The sequence below is a fragment of the Loxodonta africana genome, chromosome 5 (assembly GCF_030014295.1).
Source record: "Loxodonta africana isolate mLoxAfr1 chromosome 5, mLoxAfr1.hap2, whole genome shotgun sequence".
Taxonomy (NCBI): Eukaryota; Metazoa; Chordata; class Mammalia; order Proboscidea; family Elephantidae; genus Loxodonta; species Loxodonta africana.
This window is the reverse complement of record NC_087346.1, coordinates 39,200,940-39,226,727: the sequence shown is the minus strand read 5'-3', so window position 1 is coordinate 39,226,727 and position 25,788 is coordinate 39,200,940. Positions and strand designations below refer to the sequence as shown.

The 25,788-nt window shown below is 39.2% G+C and overlaps 1 protein-coding gene across 5 annotated transcripts in view; it reads left to right on the top strand.

Annotated features, from left to right (window-relative positions):
• SEC24B (SEC24 homolog B, COPII coat complex component) overlaps window positions 1–25,788 on the top strand; it is a 112,457-nt gene that overhangs the window by 2,411 nt on the left and 84,258 nt on the right. For 4 of the 5 annotated variants that reach the window (XM_064285451.1, XM_064285450.1, XM_064285453.1 and 1 more), the window contains exon 2: window positions 24,490–25,233. In XM_064285451.1, the coding sequence (XP_064141521.1) occupies window positions 24,490–25,233 (744 nt within the window). Of the gene's footprint in view, window positions 1–20,606; window positions 23,502–24,489; window positions 25,234–25,788 lie in introns of those variants that run through there. The other variant, XM_064285454.1, reaches the window with a different exon arrangement.

Genomic DNA, 25,788 nt, shown 5'->3' with positions numbered 1-25,788 from the left:
AGGGGAGTGGTTTAAGTAGAGAAATGACAGATTAAATGGTTTTTTTTTCGGGGGGGCTAATCTTAAAAAACATAATTTTTGTTACATGGTATTGGCATCTGTAGAAAGATTAAGCAGTCATTTGGGTTTCTGGTTTATTCTTTAGCCCTACATAAACTAGTTTGCCTTTTAATATATCTCTATGGAATTCCTGGCATGATAAAAAAAAAAAAAAATAGGTCGGGAGAGTGAGTATGAAACATAGAACTGTAAAACAGAATTGGTACCTAGAGATCATTTAGCTCTATGATTATCAGAATTTTCTAAAAACAGGTTTGTTTTTCCAAAGGAAATTGTATATAGAGCCTTGATAGATAAATCAGGAAAAAGCAAAGCTGTTGCGGTTGAAATAGAAGTGGAAGTCCAGGTGTTTTGGGGACATAATCTGAGAATCACCCAGCCCAGCTCTTTTATTTTACAGATAAAATCAAGATCCAGAAAGGTTAGGTGTGTGTTTTTCACCACTTTCAGTGTAACTTTCATGAGGGTAGCAGCTTTATCTCTTATTCACTGCTGTATATTCAAGATTAGAGCGGTGCCTGGCGAGTTGTTCTTGTTAGTTGCCTTCAAGTTGGCTCCACTCATGGCAACCTGATGTGTAACAGAATGAAATGTTTCCTGGTACTGCACCATCTTCATAATTGTTGGTATGTCTGCGTCCATTGTTGTGGTTATTGTGTGGTGCCTTCCAACCTAGAGAGCTCATCTTCCAGCACTACGTCGGACAGTATTCTGTTCTTATCTGTAAGGTTTTTATTGGCTAATTTTTGGAAGTAAATCACCAGGCCTTTCTTCCTAGTCTGTCTTAGTCTGGAAGCCCTGCTGAGTCCTGTCCACCATGGGTGACCCTGCTGGTATTTGAAATACCAGTGGCATAATTTCCAGCATGATAGCAACATGCAAGCCACCACAGTATGACAAACTGACAGATGGGTGGTGGCTGGGTCGTTATAGGTATTCATTAAGCATTTGTTAAATGAAGTCCATTTCAGTCTTCCTGATTGCAAGTCCAGATCTCTTTCTATTAACAGATTCTAAGATGTTTAATTTTAGGAACTTTGACATTGTTTGAGGAGGGTAGGGAATATAGAGGCAGAAAACTGACACTTCATTATCACCTGTACTTGTTTTCTAGGTTTAACTGCTTGTCTTAGTTATCTAGTGGTGCCATAACAGAAATACCACAAATGGATGACTTTAACAAGGAGAAATTTATTTTCTCACCGTCTAGTAGGTTACAAGTCCAAATTCAGGGCGTCAGCCCCAGGGCAAGGCTTTTTCTTCGTCAGCTCTGGAGAAAGGTCCTTGTCCTCCATCTTCCCCGGTCGAGGAGTTTCTGAGGTGCAGAGACCCCATGTCCAAAGGATGCGCTCTGCTCCTGGTGCTGCTTTTTTGGTGGTATGAGGTCCCCGACTCTCTCCTTGCCTCCCTTTCCTTTTATCTCTTGAGAGATGAAAGGTGGTGCAGGCTGCACCCCAGGGAAAATCCTTTTACATTGGATCATGGATGTGGCCTGAACAGGGTGCTACATCCCACCCTAAACCTCTTTAACCACAGGCAGAGATTATGATTTATAATACATAGGAAAATCGCAAAATGGAGGACAACCATGTGAGGCCTAACCGAGTTGACTTGTATTTTTTAGGGGACACAACTCAATCCATCACACTGCTAAAATACTTTTCCCCAGTTACTTGAAAATACATTTTGACTTCTTTTATTCTGTGAAGTCTTTTCCCTTAAACTTCATACCTTGGAGTTGTATCTCTACGCTTTAGTTTTGCATTGAGCAGCAAATGGAACTTTTATTAGTGTTTCCATATGAAGTATTCAGTGTTTTTCAACTTTATTCTTAATTTTGAGATTCCTTCGAAAGCTGCATCCTCAAACATAGGAGAATTAAGTGGAAGAATATCCAGGTAATGATAGTATAACTCCAGAATTGCTCCCAATTAACTTGAATTGATTGAAAGGAATCTTTTAAAAGTTTTGTTTGGGGGGCACCCCAACTTAACAGTAAACCACTGCGTTTTAGTTTTATTTTTAACAAGCAAGTAGTGCTCATTTTCAAATGAAAATGTGTTTCCTTCCTTCCATATGCCCTTTCCAAGACTTATACTACTGGCAGTTTTATCACTTTAATTGTCAATAATGCAAGAAAGACAAGTAGAGGGAATATAGAGTTCATTATGGAGGATGTAAACAAACATACCATTAAATCAAAAATGCTATCTTGTCAGTAATAGGAAACCTTCAACTTTGAGAGCACATGCAAAATTTAAAATCATATAAATCTCCCTAGTGTGCCTGAAGTAAGTCCCTTTTGATTAGAGCCAGCAGCATCATGTGTCTCAGGTTTCTAGTCTTCATTTATAGCTAATCAGAAGCATCAGATCCTCTCATGATGGTACTGTCATGGTGATAATGTAACTATCTGGATTCATAATTTCCTTCAGAGCTGATGGATATATGTCTCAAGGATATTAAGAAATCATTCATTCCTATAAAGAAGTACCATTTACGTGGATTTTAGTTTTTTTACTGTTATATGTATCGGTTTAGTTATTTGCAGTGTCTTTTTCATTTCCTATCATACCCCCCCACCTCAGGTTTCTGAGATTGTCTTTAATAACTGTCATAAACAATATTCATTGCTACTGATCATCATATATCAGCTGGCTTCCTTCATCTTTCTGATTCATCTGATGATGTTGTTAGGTGCCATGGAGCTGGTTCCAACAGAATGAAACGTTGCCCGGTCCGGCCATTTTCATGATCTTTGATATGTTTGAGTTCATTGTTGTGGTCGTTACGTCAGTCCATCTCGCTGAGGCTTTCCCTCACTTTTGCTGAGTCTCTACCAGCCACGATGTCTTTTTCTAGTGATTGGGCTTTTCTCTGACCTGTCCAGAGTAAGTGAGACAAAGTCTCGCCATTCTCACCTCCAAGGAGCATTTTGATTATGTTTCTTCTGTGACTGGTTTGTTCCTTATTCTGGCAGTCCAGTATATTAAAGGCATTGAAATAAAACAAAATGTGATCCAGTCTTCAATGGACTTGCCTAGTCAGCTCTGGATGTTAGAGCAAATCTCTGTTATTTATTCAGCCCTGGGGATGCTACTATTTCCAGTAGGCTGAGCATACTCAGAATTATCCAGAAGGTATGGGCTAGTGGGAAACCCTGGTGGCGTAGTGGTTAAGTGCTATGGCTGCAAACCAAAGGGCTGGCAGTTTGAATCCGCCAGGCGCTCCTTGGAAACTGGGGGGCAGTTCTACTCTGTCCTATAGGGTCGCTATGAGTTGGAATCGACTCGATGGCACTGGGTTTGGTTTTTTTTTTTTTAGCTTTTATGGACTAGTGAAAAGGTTGAAAAGGTTGCAGGCTTTGATACAGCTCAGGCTTTTGTGAAGAAAATTACTTAGTATCTCTGAGTTTCAGGGGAAAATAATACCTTCCTTGTTGTTGAAAGGGCTGCATTAAATGAGGTAATATTTTTAAAGTACCTGGCCCTAGTAGATGCTTACCAAATGATAGTCCCCTTCATTCCATTTCCTTCAGGTGCCAGGTTATAAATTTTCTGATGGCAGAGACCGTGTGTGTGTTTTCTTCACCACGTTCCTAGTGGCAGCACACAGTAGATACCCAGTAGAGTGAGTGAACTTGTCTTGCTGTTCATTACTGCTTTAGAAGACTGGCCGCTGACAGAAATCTCTGTGTGGACAGTTCCCCCCACCCTTTTCTTGTATTTAAGGCTCAATCACTATTTTAGTCCTTTCTATATTTTCTTACACTGTCCAGTTCTCCTCACAAATCTGTTTTGGAAGATTTCCTCTAATAGGCTGTCTACTTTAGCTAACCGCCTTCCTGGAAGGTGGTTTTAATTGGTTTCAAATTTTCTAAAATTGTGTATGTGCCAAAAGCCATTAGTAATAGGAAATGAGAAAAAGGAGGATGTAGTAGAGAGAGGGAGTAGTAAAACAATGCCTTGCCTAGCCAGTGGCCAAGTTGTAACTTGCTTGTTTTTCTTAGCATTTCTGAGAAGCAGGTGTTGTGAAATGGGCTGTAAGCCTGGCATAGGAATCAGCAATGCCTGCGTTCGTCACTGCTTACCAGTGATCTGAATTTGTATGAATTAGTGAGCTTTAAAGGAGCCCTCCTGGCACAGTGGCTTGGCTGCGAACCTAAAGGTTGGTGGTTGGTGATCTGCTCCCATAAAGATTACAGCCCAGAAAACCCTGTGGGGCAGTTGTACTCTGTCCCATGGGGTTGCTGTGAATCAAAAATCGACTCGACACCACTTAACAACAACAACAGAGAGCTTTTATGATCCTATCTATTTGTAAAATGATGATGGTAATACTTTATGGGAGTCCTTAGAATTATGTAGGGTTATATATATAGAAAAGCAAAGTACCCAGCGTATAGTAGGTTCTTAACCAATACTGGCTTTCTTTTGGCCCTTTCACTCCTAGTGCTCATAAACATGGTATCCAGAGAGGACAGCTGATGTGGTGGCAGGAATAATCTATATTTAATGCAGTGAGGTTTAGTCCACATGGTTGCCATAGGCTGTCTGTAGGCTCTGTCTGCCAGCAATGTCTGGGTCAGTTACCTTGCAACCAGGCATAAGTTTGCATCTTTATGAGATAGGAGAGAAAGTGTATAAGGAAACATTTCTCCCAGAGCTTGGGAAGCTCTGTAGCTATTAGCCTTCCATCAGAAAGAGTAATCCAGGGTATCCAGATGTGCTCTGGAACTTCCCATTTTTGCAGTCACTAGGATTTCCCTGGTGGCACAGTGGTTGAGAGCTTGGCTGCTAACCAAAAGGTCAGCAGTTTGAATCCACCAGCCGCTCCTTGGAAACCCTATGGGGCAGTTCTACTCTGTCCTGTAGGGTTGCTATGAGTCAGAATTGACTCAAGGACAATATGATTAGAGTTTTTAATAAAAATTTTCTTTAGGGGTGTGTGTATGTTTTAAAAAAATCTGTATTTTAGTAATGTTATTGAAAGATTATTGGCAGGGGTAATGTTCATATTCGGAGTATTGAGTAATCGGTATTACGTGTACTAAGCACTGAATGGAACCAGCCTTGACCCTAGAGCAGTATCCTGTAAGCCTCCAGCTGTGCCAGGCATTAGTCCTTTAGTTACTGGATCATGTGGAGCTCTGAGGAGGGGACAGCATGGGGGTGACAGCTGGGGAAGAAGGACCAGGCTGTGCTTATTTACCAACTAGTTCAGAAGTATTTCTAATGTTTTAACAAGGGCGATTGTTAACAAGCGTACAGGATGCATCCTGGCCTACTTGTTGGTTACTCAGGGGTGAATGATTTACATTCTTGGACCTGAATCTGCCTCTTCAAGTTAATATCAGTTTATCTCAGTAGGGTAGAGGAGTTTCTATTTTGCTGACTTCTGTGTTGTTGCTAAGATAATGAAAAATTTTGTGTGTGTGTGTGTGTTTTTAATAATTTTTATTGTGTGTTCAGTGAAAGTTTACAAATAAAGTCAGTCTCTCACACAAAAACCCGTACATACCCTGCTACACACTCCTAATCACTCTCCCCCTAATGAGATAGCCCGCTCTTTCCCTCCATTCTCCCTTTTCGTGTCCGTTTCGCCAGCTTCCAACCCCCTCCACCCTCTCATCTCCCCTCCTGGAAGGAGATGCCAACACAGTCTCAAGTGTCCACCTCACCAGCATCCCTATCCAAACCATTGTCTAGTCCAATCCATGTCTGAAGAGTTGGCTTTGGGAATGGTTCCTGTTCTGGGCCAACAGAAGGTCTGGGGGCCATGACCACCAGGGTCCTTCCAGTCTCAGTCTTATGAGAATTTGGGGTCTGCATCCCACTGCTCTCCTACTCCCTCAGGGTTCTCTGTTATGTTCCCTGTCAGGGCAGTCATCAGTTGTAGCCGGGCACCATCTAGTTCTTCTGGTCTCAGGATGATGTAGTCTCTGGTTCATGTGGCCCTTTCTGTCTCTCGGGCTCGTAATCGCCTTGTGTCCTTGGTGTTCTTCATTCTCCTTTGATCCAGGTGGGTTGAGACCAATTGATGCATCCTAGATGGCTGCTTGCTAGCATTTAAGACCCAAGACGCCACTCTTCAAAGTGGGATGCAGAATGTTTTGTTAACAGATTGTATTATGCCAATTGACTTAGATATCCCCTGAAACCATGGTCCTCAGACCCCTGCCCCTGCTACACTGGCCTTTGAAGCATTCAGTTTATTCAGGAAACTTCCTTGCTTTTGGTTTAGTCCAATTGTGCTGACCTCCCCTGTATTGTGTGTTGTGTTTCCCTTCACCTAAAGTAGTTCTTATCTACTGTCCAATTAGTGAATACCCCTCTCCCACCCTCCCTCCCTCCCCACCTCATAACCACGAAAGAATGTTTTCTTTTTAGTTTAAACTATTTCTCAATATTTTTCCTTTTCCAGCTGACTAATTTCACTCAGCATAATGCCTTCCAGGTTCCTCCATGTTATGAAATGTTTCACAGATTCCTCACTGTTCTTTATTGATGCGCACTATTCCATTGTGTGAATATACCATAATTTATCCATTCGTCTGTTGATGGGCACCTTGGTTGCTTCCATCTTTTTGCTATTGTAAACAGTGCTGCAGTAAACATGGGTGTGCATATATCTGTTTGTGTAAAGGCTCTTATTTCTCTAGGATATATTCCAAGGAGTAGGATTGCTGGATTGTATGATAGTTCCATTTCTAGCTTTTTAAGGAAGCGCCAAATTGATTTCCAAAGTGGTTGTACCATTTTACATTCCCACCAGCAGTGTATAAGTGTTCCAGTCTCTCCACAGCCTCTCCAACATTTACTATTTTGTGTTTTTTGGATTAATGCCAGCCTTGTTGGAGTGAGATAAAATCTCATTGTAGTTTTGATCTGCATTTCTCTAGTGGCTAATGATCGTGAACATTTCCTCATATATCTGTTAGCTACCTGAATGTCTTCTTTAGTGAAGTGTCTATTCATATCTTTTGCCCATTTTTTAATTGGGTTATTTGTCTTTTTGCAGTTGAGTTTTTGCAGTATCATGTAGATTTTAGAGATCAGGCACTAATCAGAAATGTCATAGCTAAAAACTTGTTCCCAGTCTGTAGGTAGTCTTAAGATAGTGAAAAATTTTAACTGGACTTTTAAAAAGATTGAAATCCAATTCAGGAAAAGACAAATAAAACAAATATGCTTGGTATTAAAAATGTTGCTTCTCTGTCTTATAGGAGAGTGATCATGCTCATGAAAATTTTAGGATTAGTAGAAATGGAGGCAGCTAACTGGGTTTTTTCCCCTCTCTTTCTCTTAAACTTTTTTTCCCGTTTTAAAATCGTAATTGTGTTGTAGTAGAAATTGTGACTATTGCAACCTTATTCAAGTGTCTTGCTATATTTTTGTGTTTTGCTGTACTTCTACATTTCTTGTCAGTCTTGCACATTTATAGTATGTTTGGCAACCTTTTCTGTGTTAATTTTTTCCTATGAAATGACTATGTAATGTTGGAATAATTCCATTTTGATGGTTTATTTTTGTTGAGGTTTCTCTTTACTTTGAATTTGTGGTCATGTCTCTCAAGTGGGCCCTCAGCCCCAGTTAGCAGTCCTGCTGTATTTCCCTGCTCCATTCCCATTTCACGCCTTCCATTTTCTCCTCAAATCCTGAACGTCTTCTCTCCTGTCTCCACTGATGCCCTTACTTCTTATTTCATTAAGAAAATAAAAGCATTCTGAAGAGAATGTACTAATCTTCTCATCACCAAATCTGTCATTCGTCCTGCATGTTATCCTTGGCCTGTGTGAGAGGAATCCAGATTGTTTGGGTGCAGAATTCCATTCCCTGTCTCTTAAGAACTTGGTTCCTGCGCCATTTGTTTTGATCTTTAAACACATGAGCCTTGTTTTATGCAATAAATATGTAATTCCAACAGTTTTGTATACATTTAATTCACAGTTCCTAACAAATATTTTTTTAGCTCCCACTTGTGTGGTTTCTTTGTGCTACGTACTCTGGGGGATGCAAATGTGAAATGTCTGTGCTCTAGGAGTTCTCTGCACTCTAGCAAAGGGACAGATGAATGTAGGCCTGAATATGTATTTTCTGTATACCAGAAACCAAACCTGTTGCTGTCGAGTCGATCCTGACTCATAGTGATCCTATAGGGTCAGAGTAGAACTGCCACATAGGGTTTCTAAGGAGCAACTGGTGGATTCGAACTGCAGACCTTTTGGCTAGCAGCTGAGCTCTTAATCACTGTGCCGCCAGGCTCCATACTTTATAAGCTGTGTGAAAATGGTGCCAAGAGTTCTGAAGAGAGAAAGATTCTTTTTAGTTGAAATAATAGGTGAGACATAGGGAAGAAGTGAGGTAGAACTTCAGCTGGGTCTTAACTGTTGGACAGACTGTGAACGGGCAGTTAAGAATGCATAAATCAAAGGCAAAGAATTAAAAGAAAGGTGTGCTTTGAGTGGAGCAAGGGTGCTCAAGGGAGAGTAATGAAAGAATAGTTGTGTGAAAAGTATGTTGGGGCTGTTCATAGATGTTCTTGAAAATTAGCCTAAGAACTTTGGACCTTATTTGAAGTAAAGGGGAGCCACTTGAAGGCTGTTGTGGTAAGGTGTGTTAAAAGGTACTCTCTGAATGCCTTGGTCCTGAATTAGAGAGGAGCAGTGGTAGGATAAAGGGAAATCAATTAGAGGATTTTGAATTTTTTTCAGACCAAATCATGTTTCCTGTTCCCTAAGGAAACTCATTTATTTAAAGGGATGTTATGATTAATTTTTTGTTAAGTGACCAAAACCGAAATCAAATTTGTTGCCATTGAGTCAGTTCCAACTCATAGCAACAGAGCAGAACTGTCCCATAGAGTTTCCAAGGAGCGCCTGATGGATTCGAACTGCCGACCTTTTGATTAGCAGCCATACCACTTAACCAGTCCCTAAAATATATGATTTGTAAATTTTTATGTTTATGTCAGGATGGCTTTAAAGTAGGAGTAGAATCAATTTTTCTTTGGTGGGAATGTAGTCTCTGGAAGGAGTTTATGCCACTGAGGTGGATATATTCTTTGGGAACATCTTATGATAATTTAGTCTTGCTTACAGAAAATGAGAGGCTGTTTCTAGCTGGTACCTGATGATATCAGTCAGGCAGACCAGCTAAACATCTCCATTGAAACAGACTACTTGTTAAAACATTTTTGTTTACAAGTCAGATTGGTACCAGCGAGTAAATAATGTGTTAGAATAATCAATTTCTTTCTTTTCTAATGACATACCTCACTCGAAGCTAAAAATGTAAAATTCTTTCAGAAGTTATATATAAACTGATTTTTTCCATTTTCAGCCATTATTTGTTGATTCTTATTTATAAGGTGCTGCGTAGCTGTTTGGTAGATGCAATAATTAAATAATTGATTCTAGGACACATTTTTATCTCTGATATTGGGGTGCTTAAAATTGGTGGCATTTTTTAATTGCTTTCAGTCAAGCGTAGGTCATGGTACAGTTGTGTGAAAACCTGCCATTTGACCCCAGGTGTGGAAGACTGAATAATCCCCCCCTTCTCAAATACGCTCAAATCCTAATCCCTAGAAGCTTTGTTGATATGCTTAAATTAAGGAATTTGAGATTATCTTGAATTTTCCGGGTGGGCCTGATATGATCACAGTTGTCCTTATTAAAAAAAAAAAATGGACACAAAAAACCAAAAACCAAACCCATTGCTGTCAAGTCGATTCCGACTCATAGCGACCCTATAGGACAGAGTAGAACTGCCCCCATAGAGCTTCCAAGGAGCGCCTGGTGGATTCGAACTTCGGACCTTTTAGTTAGGAGCCGTAGCACTTAACCACTACGCCAGGGTTTCCAGAGGGACACAGAAGGAGCCAAAATCGCTGGAGAAGGTGATGTGAGGTTGTGAGGTGAACCAGAGTTGGAGTGATGTGCTTTAAAGATAGATGGAGGAAGGGACCACAAACCAAGGACAGAGTAGAACTGCCCCATAGGGTTTCTGAGGCTGTGAATCTTTACAGAAGCAGACTGCCACAGCTTTCTCCCATGGAGCGGCTGCTGGGTTTGAGGTGCTGACCTTTTGGTTAGCAGCTGAGTGCTTAACCACTGCACTTCCAGGGCTCCTTCAGAACATGTTAGATGTAATGAAATGCAGTCGATTCTTAATTTCTTTTTGTTATGAATATTGTTCTTATACTCAAACTACCATGGAGTAAAATTGTAAAATGTCTAAGGAAAGAAATTCAGATCTTCATATTTATCTTTGTTGTGTGCCGTGGAGTCGATTCTGACTCATAGTGACTCTATGTATAAATGACGTAGTGGAAGCTCTTTAAAGTTTTGTGTACTTTAAGTGTCATGCTATTCCTTGTTGATACGTTGTCATGGGTAAATGCCTGATGAAGAAATATTTGATGATTATTAGACTTCATTTTTTTCAAAATATAGTAACGGTTTCCATGAGTCAAGGCACGGTGTTAAGCGCTTGAGATAGAGATTAGAGCTTAGAGCAAAATAGACCTAATTTTTTCACTTTCAAAGTTTGCAATTAGACAGTTACAGTACTTGTAAAAAGTACTGTCATGGATGTTTAGGATATTGTAGAAGCAACATTAAGCAGATCATTTAACATTTACCTGGAAGGTTAAGAGAATGTTTTCTCAAGGAAGACCTGAACTGAGATCTGAAGAATGAGTAAAAGTTAGTCAGGTGATGGGAGTTGGGGGAAATTTTAGAAGGTTCCAAAAAGAGGAAGGAGCCAGTGTGAGATTCAGAGGTGAGGAAGCATGGCTTGAGAAAAATTCAGTGTAGTGAAGGTGTGTGCTAAGCAATGATTGTCAACCTTTTCATAATCATAGCTACATTAGTGCCAAAAATTTGGGGGGCATTCTTGAAGGAATTAAAGTTTTAATATCTGTATTAAAAAAAAAAAAGCAAGTTTTAGGAAAATATTGTATATTCAGAACTTTGTTGCCTTTAAAACTTACGGTAAAACTGTATTCTGTCCTGACCAACCTCTGTTATGGGCCCTTGAAGCAAAGCTCTAGCATTACAGTCTTACTTGATGTTATGCTATGACTTCTTTACTATTTTTGTGGCAAATTGTACCTCCTCCCACCGGATGGGAACTCAGCATTGTGTTTGACATCACCGTAACAGCAGGCACCCCAAGTTATAGCAAAAATAAGTTTTATTTATCGATAAAACGTTGACAGCTTCATGTGAAGAACTTCGAGTATACCGTTATGCTAAGGCATACTTGGTGAAAATCATTTTGTGAAGGAAGAGTGGCAAGTGATGAAACCAGAGAAGTAAGCAGGTATCAGATCATTAAGGGCCTTTGTATTTTCTGTCTGCTGCTGGAAACCCTGGTGGTGTAGTGGTGAAGTGCTACAGCTGCTAATCGAGAGGTCAGCAGTTCAAATCCGCCAGGCACTCCTTGGAAACTCCATGGGGCAGTTCTACTCTGTCCTATAGGGCTGCTATGAGTTGAAATCAACTTGACAGCAGTGGGTTTGGTTTTTGGTTTGGGCTGTAATAAACTACCAACAAATTGGTGGCATAATACAACATGAATTTATTATCTGTAGATTATAAGTCCTACATAGATCTCCTGGGTCTAAAATCAAGGTAGCTGGGCTTCATTCTCTTTTGGATGCTCCAGGGGAGAATCCGTTCCCTTGCCTTTTTCAGCTTCTAAAGACTGCCCACATTCCTTGGCTAGTGGGTCTCTTTCTCGATCTTCAAAGCCAGCAACATTGCATCCTTTTGAGAATTCTTTTGTAATCAGAGTCTCTGCTGTCTCTCTTCCAGTTTTAAGGACTCTTGTGATTACGATTACATTGGCTCACCCAGATAATCCAGGATAGGTTAGTGATTAAAAACCAAAACAAAAAACACAAAAAAAACACAAACCCAGTGCTGTCAAATTGATTCCGACTCATAGCAACCCTATAGGGCAGAGCAGAACTGCCCCATAGGGTTAGGTCAGTGATTAGCAACCTTAATTACATCTTTTTTTTGCCATATAACCTAACATTTTTACAAGTTCCCAGGATTAGGATGTAGACACATTTGAGAGGGCCATTATTCTGCCTACCACAGTTTTATAGGCCATGTTGAAGACTTTGCACTGTTTATTGATTTAAGAGAAACCATTAGAGACCTTTAAAAAGAAAGTAACATAATCAGATTTGTTTTTTAGGAAAATTACTCTATGTTTGGTGTAGTCATTTTTCTAAAAAATTACGTTATACAGTCAACTTACTAGGTCATTACTAGTATTTTTTTCATTGACCTTTCAAAACTTTATTTTAAAATAATTTTAGATTTGCAGAAGAGCTGCAAAAATAGTAGAGCACACCCATATACCCTTCACTCCGCTTCCTCTACTGTTAACATCTTACAAATCCGTGATATATTTTTCAAAACTTAGAAATTAACATTGGTGAAGTACAATTAACTAAACTAGAAATTGTATTTCACTGTTTTTCCATTAATGTTTTTTCTGTTCTAGAATCTAATCCAGGATACCATATTGCATTTAGTTGTCTTGTTTAGTCTCCTCCAATCTGTGATAGTTTTGTAGTCTTATCTGTTTTTTTCACAACCTTGACAGTTTTGAGGAGTACTGGTTGTTTTGTGCATTGTCTCTCACTTTGGGTATGCTGATATTTGCACATGATTAGACCAGAGTTGTAGATATGCCACAAAGGTGAAGTCCCCTTATCACATCAAATCTGGGGTACATGATTGCATTAATAATAATAAACATAAAGCCAGTCCCCAAAATGTGAAAACTGATATCTCCACTTTTCCGTCGCTGGCGCCAGCTACTCAGGGCATTTTTGCTCTCTCTAACCCTAACCCTAACCACCCAGAGTTAGGCCTTTACAAAACAACTGTTGGCACAGCCCTCTTCTGTCTACCAGCTACCCATGGCTGGTCCTTTCAAGTTAGGACTCTGTCCTTCTAATCAACTGCCAGATAGGCAGATGCCAGACCCTGCTGGCTTTTATTGCCTCTGACCAGTTTCATAAGTCACTAGAATGACTCACAGAGTTCACATAAAGGGCTATACTCATTATAAACTTTTTGATACACAACCACAAATGGATATACATGAAAAGATGCAACAGTGAGGTCTGGGAGGAGTTTTCAGCACAGAGTTTCATATTCCTAGCTGCATGCTGGTTCTCCCACGTGCATCATCCATCCAGAAGCTCAAAAAGAAAGCCCGAAGTCCAGGGTCCTTTATACTAGCCGTTGGGTCCTCAGTGCATATGCATGAATCAGTGACTATGCGTGACTGCATCATGCTTCTCTCCTTTCCTGAGGTTTGTTGCCAGGTGATGAGTTGGAGGGGGGGGGGGCCAGGGGAGTGGCTCCCAATTCATTTGTACATCTTTAAGTGTTGTCTGGCTGTTTTAGAAAACAAAGACACCTTGATTATTCAAGAAGAGACAAAGACCAAACTGAGTTATGTGTCTCACAGGCTGATATTAACATGAGTTATAACTGGTGATATTAACCTTGGTTAAGGTGATTTTTGGAAACCCTGGTGGTGTGGTGGTTAAGTGCTACGGCTGCTAACCAAAGGGTCTGCAGTTCAAATCCTCCAGGCTTTCCTTGGAAACTGTGGGGCAGTTCTACTCTGTCCTATAGGGTTGCTGTGAGTGGGAATCAACTCGGCACTGGGTTTGGTTTTTTTGTTTTTTTAAGGTGGTGTTTGCCAGGCTCCTCCAATGTAAAGTTATTGTTTTTTTCCTTTTCCTACTCTATCAGAAGTGACTCACTAATAACCCCAGCCTACATGCAAAAGGAGGTGAATTAAGCTACACCTCCTGGAGTGAGGAGTATTCAATAGTTTGTGACATATTTTAAAATCACCACAGTAATTAATAAGTTACTTTGAGGGGAGTACTTTTAGGCTATTCAGCTGTCCTGTTTCTCCTTAAAAATTTGCTCACTAATTTTAGCACTCCTCACTGGATCTTTCTTGGAGCATTTATTACTGTGGAGGTCTAATGTTGGTTTTCTATTTTCCTTGTTTCTTCCAAACTTATTTTTTGGAATTTTTCTGTAAGGAAGGTTTGCCCTTTCCCATTTTAAAATCATTTATTTCTATCATTGTAAACTCACATATTTATTTTATTCTTTGGGTTAGCACCTAATACTGTCATTATTTTATCGCTCAAACTGTTCTAGCTTCGGCCACTGGAAGCCTTTTCAGGTTGGCTTCTGTGCCCTTCTCTCCCCATTCTTCTGTTTTTTTGAGAACATCCTTACTCTCTCGCTCATCTTGTACTCTGCCCTGCCCCAGCCCTAGAATCAGCCCTTTGCCCAAGGAGCCCTGGTTCTAAATACCTGTTGGGAGAGGATATTTAGAAACCAAGAATTGGGATGTGCTCCTTGCTCTGGGGCCCTCAGCAGACAGCTGGGAAATGAGTCCCTAGGTGGAACAGTTCTGCTCTGCACGCATGGGGTCCCTGTGAGTTGGAATCAACTTGATAGGTAACTAACAACAACAGTTACATACTAACCTGTGTACATAAACATGCCTATAAATGTTTCTATATCTAGCTATCTGTATATATATTGCCTAAATATCCTTCAGTTAGGTTATCATACATTTGCAATACAGTTAGATTGATTTGTCACTAACTACATTCTGTCCTAGGTTTTCAGGACGTCCTGGTTGATTTTTTTAAATTTGTGTATAATCAAGTTCACTATTTGTAAAGTTTTATAGGTTTTGACAAATGCAGAATCATGGATCCACCCTCACAGTACCATATAAAACAGTTATATCACTGTAAAAATTCCCTCATGTGGTCCCCTTCTTAGTGCTTCTTCCCCCCCTTAATCCCTGGCAACCATTGCCCTGTTTTTCATCCCTATCATTCTGCCTTTTCCAAAATTTCATATAAATAGAATTTACACCTTTTGTGCCTGGCTTCTTTCACTTAGTTACATTTACTCATTCTGTTGCATAAATCAGTAGTCCATTCATTTCTATTGCTAAGTAGTAGTCTGTGTGTGCCACACGTTATCTATCCATTCCCTCGTTGTTGGACATCTTGGTTGTTTCCAGTTTTTGGTGATTATGAATAAAGCTGCAGTAAACATTTATATACTGGTTTTTGTGTGAACGTAAGTTTTCAGCTCACTTAGGTAAATACCACGGAGTGGAATTGCTGGATCGTATGTTAGCTTTATGAAAAACTACCAAACTGTTTTCTAAAGTGTCTGTACTATTTTGCATTCCTTCAAAAAATGAATGAGTTCTTGTTACTCTTAACCCTTATCAGCATTTGATATTCACAGGTTTTGTTCTGTTTTAGTCATTCTAATAGGTGCATAGCAATATTTCATTGTGGTTTTATTTTTCATTTTACTTAAGACTGATGAGCATGTTTTCATATGCTCATTTGCCATCTATGTATTTTTTGGTGAGTTTTGAGAAATTTCACCAATTTTTCGATTGTGTTTTTTTCTTATTGTTGAGTTGTAAGAATTCTTAATATATTCTAGATACAAGTCCTTTATCAGATATATGATCTGCAGCTATTTTCTCCCAGCCTTTCGTTGCTTTTAATTCTCTTAACAGTGGCTTTTGCAGAGGAAAAGTTTTTAATTTGGATAAAGTGCATTTTATCCATATTTTCTGTTACTGATCCTGCTTTTAGCATCACAGCTGAACACTCATTGCCAAAACCGTATTCACTCAGATGTTCTATATTTTCTTCTGTAAATTTTTTAGTTTTAGATTTTGCACTTAAATCTATATTTCATCTTTGAGTTATTTTTTATGTAAGGTCTGAGTTATGTTTTGAGGTTAATTTTTTGTATATACTCTAGCACCGTTTAATGAAAAGACTCTTTTCGAAATTGTATTATATGAGTCCTCCAAATCACGCGTGTTCATTATTGTTCTTACTTTTAGACTTTTGTACTGTGCAGCGACCTTTTACCTTGTGACCTCGGTAAACTTACTTGTTAGCCCTAGACACTTTTTGGTATATTCTTTGGGATTTTTTACGGTCATGCCATTCTGTGAATAAAGACAGGTTTTTCTCTTCCTTTCTGATCTTTGTGCCATTTATTTCTTTTCCTTGCCTTATTTAACTAGCTGCTACGTCCAACACATTGTTGTATGGGGGTGATGAGAGTAATTAATTGCTGTTCTAATTGCTGTGGCTGCATAGCAAATGACCTAAAAATGTAGTGGTTTAAAGCAACTGTTTTGTTATGCTTCAAGATTTGTGGATTAGGAATTTGGACAGGGCCTTGAGAAGGACTTCATGCTTGGTAGAGGGTCAGTGAAAAAGAGGAAGACCCTAAGTGGAATGAATTGACAAAGTTGCTGCGACAATGGGCTCAGACATAGCAACAAGTGTGAGGATGGCACAGGACCAGCAGTGTTTCACTCTCTTGTACATAGGTTTGCTATGAGTGGGAACCTACTTGATGAGATCAGACAATAGCAGGAATGGTTTATCTCTGCTCTATGATGTCTGTGCCCTCAGCTGGGAAGATTTAAAGGCTAGGGGTGACTCAATGATTGGAGATTGGGGTGATCTGGAAGGCCTATATACCCATACCTGGGCTGGGATGACTCAAAGACTAGGACTTCTGATGAGAGTACCTACACATATCCTTTCCACGTGGTTTGGCTTCCTTAAAGCATGGCAGCTACAGGGTAACTGGACCTTTTACATAGCTGCTCAGGGCTCCACCTGCAAGTGTTGAATTAAAACAGAAGCTTAACTGCCTATGACTGAGCTTGGAAATCACACGGCTTCATTTCTGCCATTTTTTATTGCTGGAAGCTGTTATAAGCATGCTCAAACTCAGGGAGAGGGGAGATGGCTCCTATGCTTTAATCAACCAGAGTTGCTGAGAGAATTCCAGGTAATATGGGCAAATAAAAATGCTAACACTGATAAGATTCCTGTAATTATAGAACACATAAAAAATTTATGGGTGTACTAACCTGTTTATATGCAACATTTCCCAGGTTTAGTTTTTGCAAAAGAGCTAACACTTTAGTATTAGTTTTTATTATTGTACCCCGAGAGAAAGTTAGGAGAGTTATCTAAAACATTTTAAACTTGAAGAAAAGAAAATGCATTTTTTTTTTTGGCTAGGTCACAGTAGACAAAATTTTTGAAAAAATATTTGCCTATTCTAGATATTTTATATCAAGTTAATTCCTTTCTTTTTTTTAAGTGCAGGCTTTTAAAAATATACTGTAAAATATTTGAAAGGAAATATTTTGCTTTCATAAGGGCCTTGATTCATTTATCATCTTTTTGAAGAATTTTATTTTCAGATACTTTTTCATACTTTTGGAACATTTAGATCTTGACATAAAGAGGAGTGAGCATCGACAAGTAATTAGGTATTCCCACTCACCCTCAAGTCCCAAAGTACCTTTTTTCCTTTGGTAGACAGGAAGGTAAACAGGCTTCATCTGGTGGGTAATTCACTTCTGGTAAATTTCAGCAGATACAACATTCCTGTTATTTTTAGAAGAACGACATTTGAGTAGTTTGGACAGGATGATGCTGTTTCCCTGTTTTCAGATCATGTAGCATGGATAAGCCAAATCCATCGTTAGGAAGTGGGTAGATTTGTATCTCACTGGACTATTCTTTTGATTCATAAATTCATACTAGTGTAGAGTTTTGAGACTGTGGTAAAGAATAGCAAACCCACCTTTTTATGTATTTAAAAAGGAGAAAGGAACATTTAAAAAATTTTGTATTATTAGTTAAGGAGTGCTATTAAACTGTTTTTCCCCTTTAATTAAATAAATTATTTCAGTTGAACTACGATCTTATAAAATAATATCCTGTAGAAAAAGTAAAGTATAGCACCTAGTAAAGCAGTGTTTTCTGAGTTTCAGTTCTCTGTATACTCATTGGAATTGTAGAAGTGGGGATGGTAAAATTTTTCCCTTGCCACTTGATTTTTTAAGTTATCTTTGTATGTGCCATAGAATATGTATTTACCTGACAAAAAATTAAGATTCCACCATTAAGGTTAATGGGAACCAAAAACAGAATAAGGAATTCTAAACTTTGTTCATGTATCTTTTGTTAAAAATGATCAAAACTCACCAAAATTTGAACATAAGGTTTATTCTGAGCAGTTAGTCTGTACAGGGAGACCATTTTGATTCCAGAAAAAGCAAATGGCTCAGAGTAGCTAGGTACATTGAGGTTTATAAAGAGAAGAGGAGGGAGACATAGATGAGCTATTGGCTAATCTTAACAGGATTGATTGAACCCTTCCTTCCCCCTTTTTTTGAGATCAGCTGATATCAGGTTACTTCTGGTCTGGCTGCTAATAATCTGGCCCTCCACCCACCTACAGCCATGAAACTTTTTGAGATTTTAAATTAGAAGATAATGGTTTGACAGCTGTCCTTTTCTAGCAGGATAAGTTTACATTGCTGTGGTGTAGTTTCTAGCAGGCTTTTGCAGTTTGGGTCAGGCTTTTTATGGTTAATGTTTGGTTTCATGGAGAAGAAAAACCTTAAAATCGAAGTAAGATGTCTGCTATTAATTTTCCTCTTCAGCACTTTTTAAGCAAATATTTTTATATATTGTTGTGGTAAGGAATATAGTGGTACTCTGTGTTCTTGTGTCAGTGAAATTGAAACAGCTTGTGGATATTTTATTGTTGTTTCACTTGAGGTGTGGAATTAAAACAGTAGTAGGAGTCATGACTGGAACTCAAATACTAAAAAGGAATAGTACCACAAACACCCAACAAATATGATTACTCCTTTTATCACTAGACTGAGTCCAAAATTCTAAAGATTGCATAAACATTTACCAAAAAATAATCCTAAGTATATATGCCAAAACCAAACCTGTTGCCTTTGAGTCGATCCCGACTCATAGCAGCCCTATGGGACAAAGTAGAACTGCCCCATAGGGTTTCCAAGGAGCAGCTGGTAGATTTGAACTGCCAACCTTTCAGTTAGCAGCCAAACTCTTAACCACTACAGAAACCAAAATCAACCTGTTGCCATCAAGTCAATTCTAACTCATAGTGACCTATAGTAAATACAAAATGATTAAAGAAACTAGATCAGCTAATTCTGGGTGTAGTCCTCCTACAAAAATAGAATTAAAAGCTATCCTGGCTCCATCTTCCAGGTTCAACCCTAAATGCTCCCTAAAAAGTTTATTTAAACAATCTCTGTAGTTTATAAACATTCTCATCCTTTTTTTGCTTGCAAGCCTGAACTTTGGTCCAGTCAATTCTACGGGGGCAAACCTTTGGAAAATATTCAATCACATCTACTGTAATAGCTTTAGTCTGAGATACCAACTCTGCACCTGACACATCTGGTTGGATGGACAATTTCTCAGATTCTTTCCATTTAGCTTCTTCCATCCACCTTAGAGCATTCCCAGGTCCTAACAACATGTGTAACAAGTTATATAGATTAACTGGACTGGGCTCATAAGTTTCTGTCAGAATTTTAAATTCTTGTTAAAACCCCTGAGGGCCTTTGTGCAGATTTGGGAATTATTTAACCGTAGTGCAGAGTTCTGCTTTAGACTGCTTTAGCTACCTTCTGCAAAGGTAACTTCAGGCTGTCCTCCTCTTGTCTTCAGGTATTTTGCCATAAAGCCATCTCAGCTATGGGGCCAGGTCTATTTGAAGGTTTGGTGCTTTCCTCTTTGGCCTCTTTCTCCTTCTCTTTAGTGTGATAAGGGAGTTCTGATAAGATACTATCAGGGGAAGATAGAGAGGGGTATAGAGGAGTGGCTGCCAGAGGGCCGGGTAAAACAGGGTTAGTAGAGGAGGAAGAGATATATAATTGACAAAGGAACAGATACAGAATTTTGACTTTGCAGTTCCTTAATTTATTTTGCTTGCCTTAATAACAACATTTTGTGGTGAGGTAAATCTTTTTTTGTGTCTTGGAAGCTTCTAAAAACTAATTAAAATAAACCTCCCACTGAGTCTCATTAGTCTAGGAGCCTTTATCCTTTAATTTACTATACAGAAAAGTTAACTTAGTATGCTCTAAACTGCCCCACAATAGCCATTCATCCTCAGTTTCCTTGGTAAGTGCATGTCACCATTCAAGATACTGAACTGTACAGGGGCCATAGTTCCTGACCATGTCAAAAGTGGAGGTTCCAAAAGGGAATCTGCTGTGGCCCTTAGAGGTGGCATTCCCCATCTTACCAAGTACCAGTATGTGCCGACAAGAAGGTACACTAAGTCAAAAATGCATTCTTAGAGAAACAAAAGAAAAAGGTTTGTGTGGGGAGTTATACCTTTTGCCCACTAGATGGTGAGCTTGTTATGCTCCAGATTTCTACCAAAATGTTCAAAACTGTGAACAGAGACAAGAGTCTTAGAGCTTAAAAGGTATGCTGAGAGCCTTAGCACTTCCAGGGTCTGATAAAAACCTTATCAGGGGTTTTGCCTTGTGCTTTCGCAGCTGGTAAGACTGTTGAAGTGAAATCAGAGATTTACCAAAGCGAAAGTATCATTCAGGTGGGAGATCGGGAAGCCTCAGGGTCTGAAGCTCATGAATCTCTGGTGGGGAGGGGGGGAGTGCAAGTCACACGTAGTTATAGTGCTGAAGGGGGAAATAAAAATTAGAATATTCTGATTGGTTTACAGTGATTAAGGTCAGTTAAAGGCAGAATAAAGAGAAGCATGATTTTTAACATTGGTTGCATTAATATAGCTGGAATACATTTATTGGCTTAAAGACATAATTGCAAGATATGGAGGTTACAGAAGGGGTTTCATGACCAGTTACAAAGCAACAAAGTGATGGATACTTTCAGAAATGGGTTGTTAAACATTACCTTTCCCAGAGTGTCACCTCTCCAGAGGAGATCAGAAGCAAAGAGTTTTGATGGGGTATTGACATTCTTAGCCTGACTACAAAGAAAATTATTTCCTTAATAATAGGTTTGGTTCCTAGGAACCAGAGTTTGAATCTGTTTGAAAGGTGAAACAGCCTTTTAGGATTTAGTTCAGCCATTTTACTTCAAGTTAGATGCCTCTTTTGATTTTATATCCCACATCAATATATAACATTTTAATCTTAAATAGTAAAATGAATATATTCTATAGTGGTGAAAGATATAAATATATAAAATGGAAGTGTGAAAGTACTTGGAAAAAAAACATGGGTAAATAGTTTTATAATCTTGGAATGGAGAAAACTTTTCTTAGTATGACTCAAAAATTAACCAGACATACCTAAGACTCCTTGGAGAGGAAGGAGAGGTGAGATTTTCTGAAATAGTTGCCTTACCCCTTCAGGTTTTCTTACCTTGATTCCTGATGCCATCATGTGCTATGCCTTCTCCCTCTACTTGGAAATTATTCCTTTCTGTTGAAGGACTCAAGACTTTATTTTAAGAAGAAAAGCTGTCCTTCCCATTCATCTTCCTTTTCGTCATGATACAGTTATTCATTTGTTGGATAAATATTCATGGATTGTTTACTGTGTGCCATGAACTCAAACTTGGGTGGTACTAATATAAATTAATAAAGTGAGTAAAGACAAAATCTATCAAACATAAAAGAAAGATTTTACTAAATAATCAAGAAAATAGCAGAAAACGCCATGAGCAAAGTCAAAACACGTTAATCTAAGGAAAAATATTTGCAGGACTAATTCTCTTAATATACAAGAATACAAATCATTAAAGAAAGCACAACTCTGTAGAAAAAGGGTTAATGATGAAGACAGACACTCAAATGGCTAATAAACATTTGTAAAGGTTCTCTGGGCATCACCCGAAGTTAAGTACTGCACACTAAAAGGTTTCTCACTTACAGATTGGCAAAGGTTAAAATGTCTGATAATACTTAATGTCGGGAAGATGGGGCATTCTTAGGCATTATTGATGGGACATAGAAATTAATAGACCTTTTTGGAGAGATATTTGGTAACAGTGGTCAGTTTTAAAAGCACAGACCTTGTGAACCACCAGTTTCACTGCTAGGAACTTATCCTGCAGATTCATTACATAGCTTACCTTAAAAAAAAACTCATTGCCATTGAGTCAATTCTGACTCATAGTGACCCTGTTAGTTCACGTCTTGAAATAATTATTCGTCAGTATTTAGTAAATAATGGCATATCTGTACAATGCAGTACTATATAGATTTTTGAATAGAATAATGAGGATTTATATATGTTAACACAGAAGGACATCTAAGACATAGTAAAAGAAGCAAGTTGCAGAACGATAACGTGATCTTATTTGTATGTTAAAATAAATGTTGTATATGTACTTAAATGAATGATATCATTTATAAGGATCAGCACAAAGCTGGTTCCACTGAGGCAGGGGTTAAAGATGTCCCAAATGTCCAACTTTTCCAAACTGCAGTACCACTCCATCATCTCTAACATCATCTACTCTGCCTCCCTTCAGTACTCTCCCTCTGATCTTTGGGTTCAGTAATGTCTCACAGAACTCACGTACCATACTTACAGTTAAATGCTTTATTAGGGAAGTAACAGGGTATAACTCAGGATCTGTAACAACTCAGAAGTAACAGGAACAATCAGGATACAGTTCTTGATTAGAACAGCTTCTGCTGGCCCTCTTTACTGGGCCCTGCTCGGGGCCTTGTCAGGCATGTGTTAACAGCCCTCAGCTCCATGGGTCGGCAAGCCCCACTGTAGCTGTCTGGCATAGGTCTCCTAGTTCGTGCTGTCTCTCCCTTTTGCTACTTCTATGCTGTTCTTTTGTTGTCTTCCGTGTTACACCTCTTGCCTCTCTCTCTGTGTCTCTTCAAGCCTAGCAGTATGGCAAAACTGACCAATCCCCTCATTAGAGTTCCATACACGTTATTCGCATGATCCCATCCCCATGCACCTTATTTACATTAGCAGCAACTGTCCAATCCCCTTGGTGGTCCACTTATTTGCATAGTCCCATCTGGACCTTGTGTGGGAGCCACAAAGACAGTGGCTAGAAGGACCACGTTAAGTAATTCACTGCACCACAATATTTACATGCTTGTGTGTATATGCATTGGAGCCCTGGTGGTGCAGTAGTTAAAGAGCTACACTTGCTAACCAAAAGGTCGGCGGTTTGAATCCACCAGTTTTTCCTTGAAACCCTCTTGGGCAGCTCTACTCTGTCTTATAGGATCACTATGTGTCAGAATTGACTTGACGACAGCAGGTTTCATATATGCATTACAAATTCTTAAAGGATTCGCAAGTTACTATTACATGTACCTACTCTGGGAAGTAGAATATCAGCTACCAGTGAGAGAGAGAAACTTTTACTTTATATTCTTCGTTGTTTGAATTTTTGTTTAGTGTTGTTGCTATTGCCTTCAGGCCAGCCCTGACTGATGATGACCTATGTATAAAAGAATGAAACTGCCCCATCCTGCACCATATTCATGATCACTGGTATGTCTGAGTTCATTGTTGAGGCTGCTGTATCAGCTGATCTCGCTGGATTTCTCTTGTTTTTTCATTGGCCCTCTACCTTATCAACCATGATGTCCTCATCTAAGACTGATTTGTTTGTTCTTCTGACAGGCAATGATATATTCAGTATTCTTTGCCAACACCATAGTTTTGTCTTTGATTTTGTTCTTTCTACAATAGGTATATTATTTTTATAGTATTTTTTTTAAAAAAAAAAAAAGCTAATAAAATATTTGAACTCCTTCCAGGCTGAGCATATTAGTTATCTATTGCTGCATAACAAAATACCCCAAAACTTAGCAATTTAAAGCAACAAACATTTATCTCATGGGTGGTTTTGGCTCAGGGTCTCTCAGGAGATTGTATTTAAGCTGTCAGCCAGGGCTGTAATCATTTTAAGACTCAACTGGGTTTCAGTAGTGTGCTTCCAATCTCTCTTGTGACTCTTGGCAGGCAGTGAATATTGTTTCTCTCTGGCTCTTGGCCAGAGAGTTCAGTTCCTCGACACATGAGCTTCTCTATAGGGCTGCTCACAATATGGCAACTTGTTTCCCCCAGGCTGAGTGATTTGAAAGAAAGCCAGAGTCTAAAACTGATGCCAATCTTTTTTTTTTTTAAGATCTTGGATGCGCTATTCCATCACCTCTGCCATATGCTGTGGGTCACACAGACCACGGTATGGGAGGGGACTACACAAGGGTGTGAATAGCAGGAGGTGGGAATCATTGGGAGCCATCTTGGAGGCTGACTGCCACAATGGGGCTATAATAGTATATCCTCTGTAGTAAGTTGGAATTATGGAGAAAACAATTAACTGGGCTGAAATTTAAATAGGAAGTATGCTTAAAAATTACTCCATGATTGTTTTTTTCTCCCTGTGGTATTTTCTTTTATGACCTATTCAGTTGTGATATATGTTTTAGTTATCTCTTACCCAATCCCTGTAAATATTTTTTTTGTTTTTCAGGTCCAGCACAGAATCAAATGCAGGTTTCACCTGGGTATGGATTGCATCCTCAAAACTATGTTGCTGCCTCAGGACATTACTCTCAAGGACCTGGGAAAATGACCTCATTACCATCCGATAGCCAGTGTGGTGATTACTACTCTGGTCTCTATACAGTACCAACACAAAATGTGGTGACTCTTACCACAGTGAGTCAACAACCAGGAGCACAGCAGATGTATGGCAGGGGCTCTCCTGCCCCTCATATTGTGGGATCCACTTTGGGATCTTTCCAAGGTGCTGTATCATCAGCATACCATTTGCATACGAGTGCCTCCCAGCCATACTCTTTTGTGAATCACTACAATAATCCAGCCATGTACTCTGCCAACTCTTCTGTTGCTTCTCAGGGATCTCCCTCTACTTGTGGTCATTATGCTATGTCAACTGTTTCTAATGCTGCGTATCCTAGTGGTTCATATCCCTCTCTGCCTGCTGGTGATCCATATGGGCAAATGTTTACCTCACAGAATGTTCCTACTATCAGGCCAGTTAAAGATAATTCATTTTCTGGTCAACATACACCTGTCAGTCATCCATCGCCACTTCCACCTCCACCATCACTACAGCACCACCAGCAGCAGAGTCTTTCAGGATACAATACTCCGTCGTGGTCAGCTCCAAGCCTTCAGTCAACCCAAGACAATCTCATCCGAAACCACACTGGATCCTTGGCTACAGCCAGCAACAACCAAACACATACTGGTAGGTTGAATGAAAAGTTCACCAAAGCATGGTTGAATATCATTGCATTTGCAATCAGATTATTATTTGCATGAAGATTAAAGATAATGACACTGCTTAATAGAAAAATTGGGAATTAGCTACTTTTGCAATTTATTTATTTATTTATTGTAATATTATACAGCATCTCTCTGAACCCTTCCCCCGGTCTTATTCATAATTAACCACCCAGCCATTTGCCTTATCTAGTCTGGTTCCTTGCCATGATTGGAATCTCAGTAAATATTTATCGATGTGTTTTATGCCTCTGCAATTGTCTTAAAGTGAGTTAGGCATAAGGCAAAACAGTAGGATCCATATGGGAATGTGCTTTGTGGGCCTCTGCATTCCCTTTTATACTAGTTCAACCTTGGAGATAGTTCTTTTTCCAACAGTGCCCTACTCACTGAGGGAAAGCTGATGGCCTGCAGCACTATGCTGGTTTCCCTGTTAGCCACTGTTAGTGACTTTCATGGAACATGTGTTTCCTACACATTAAAGCTGGTGTTTTCTCATTCCCAAACGGGTAAGTTAGGA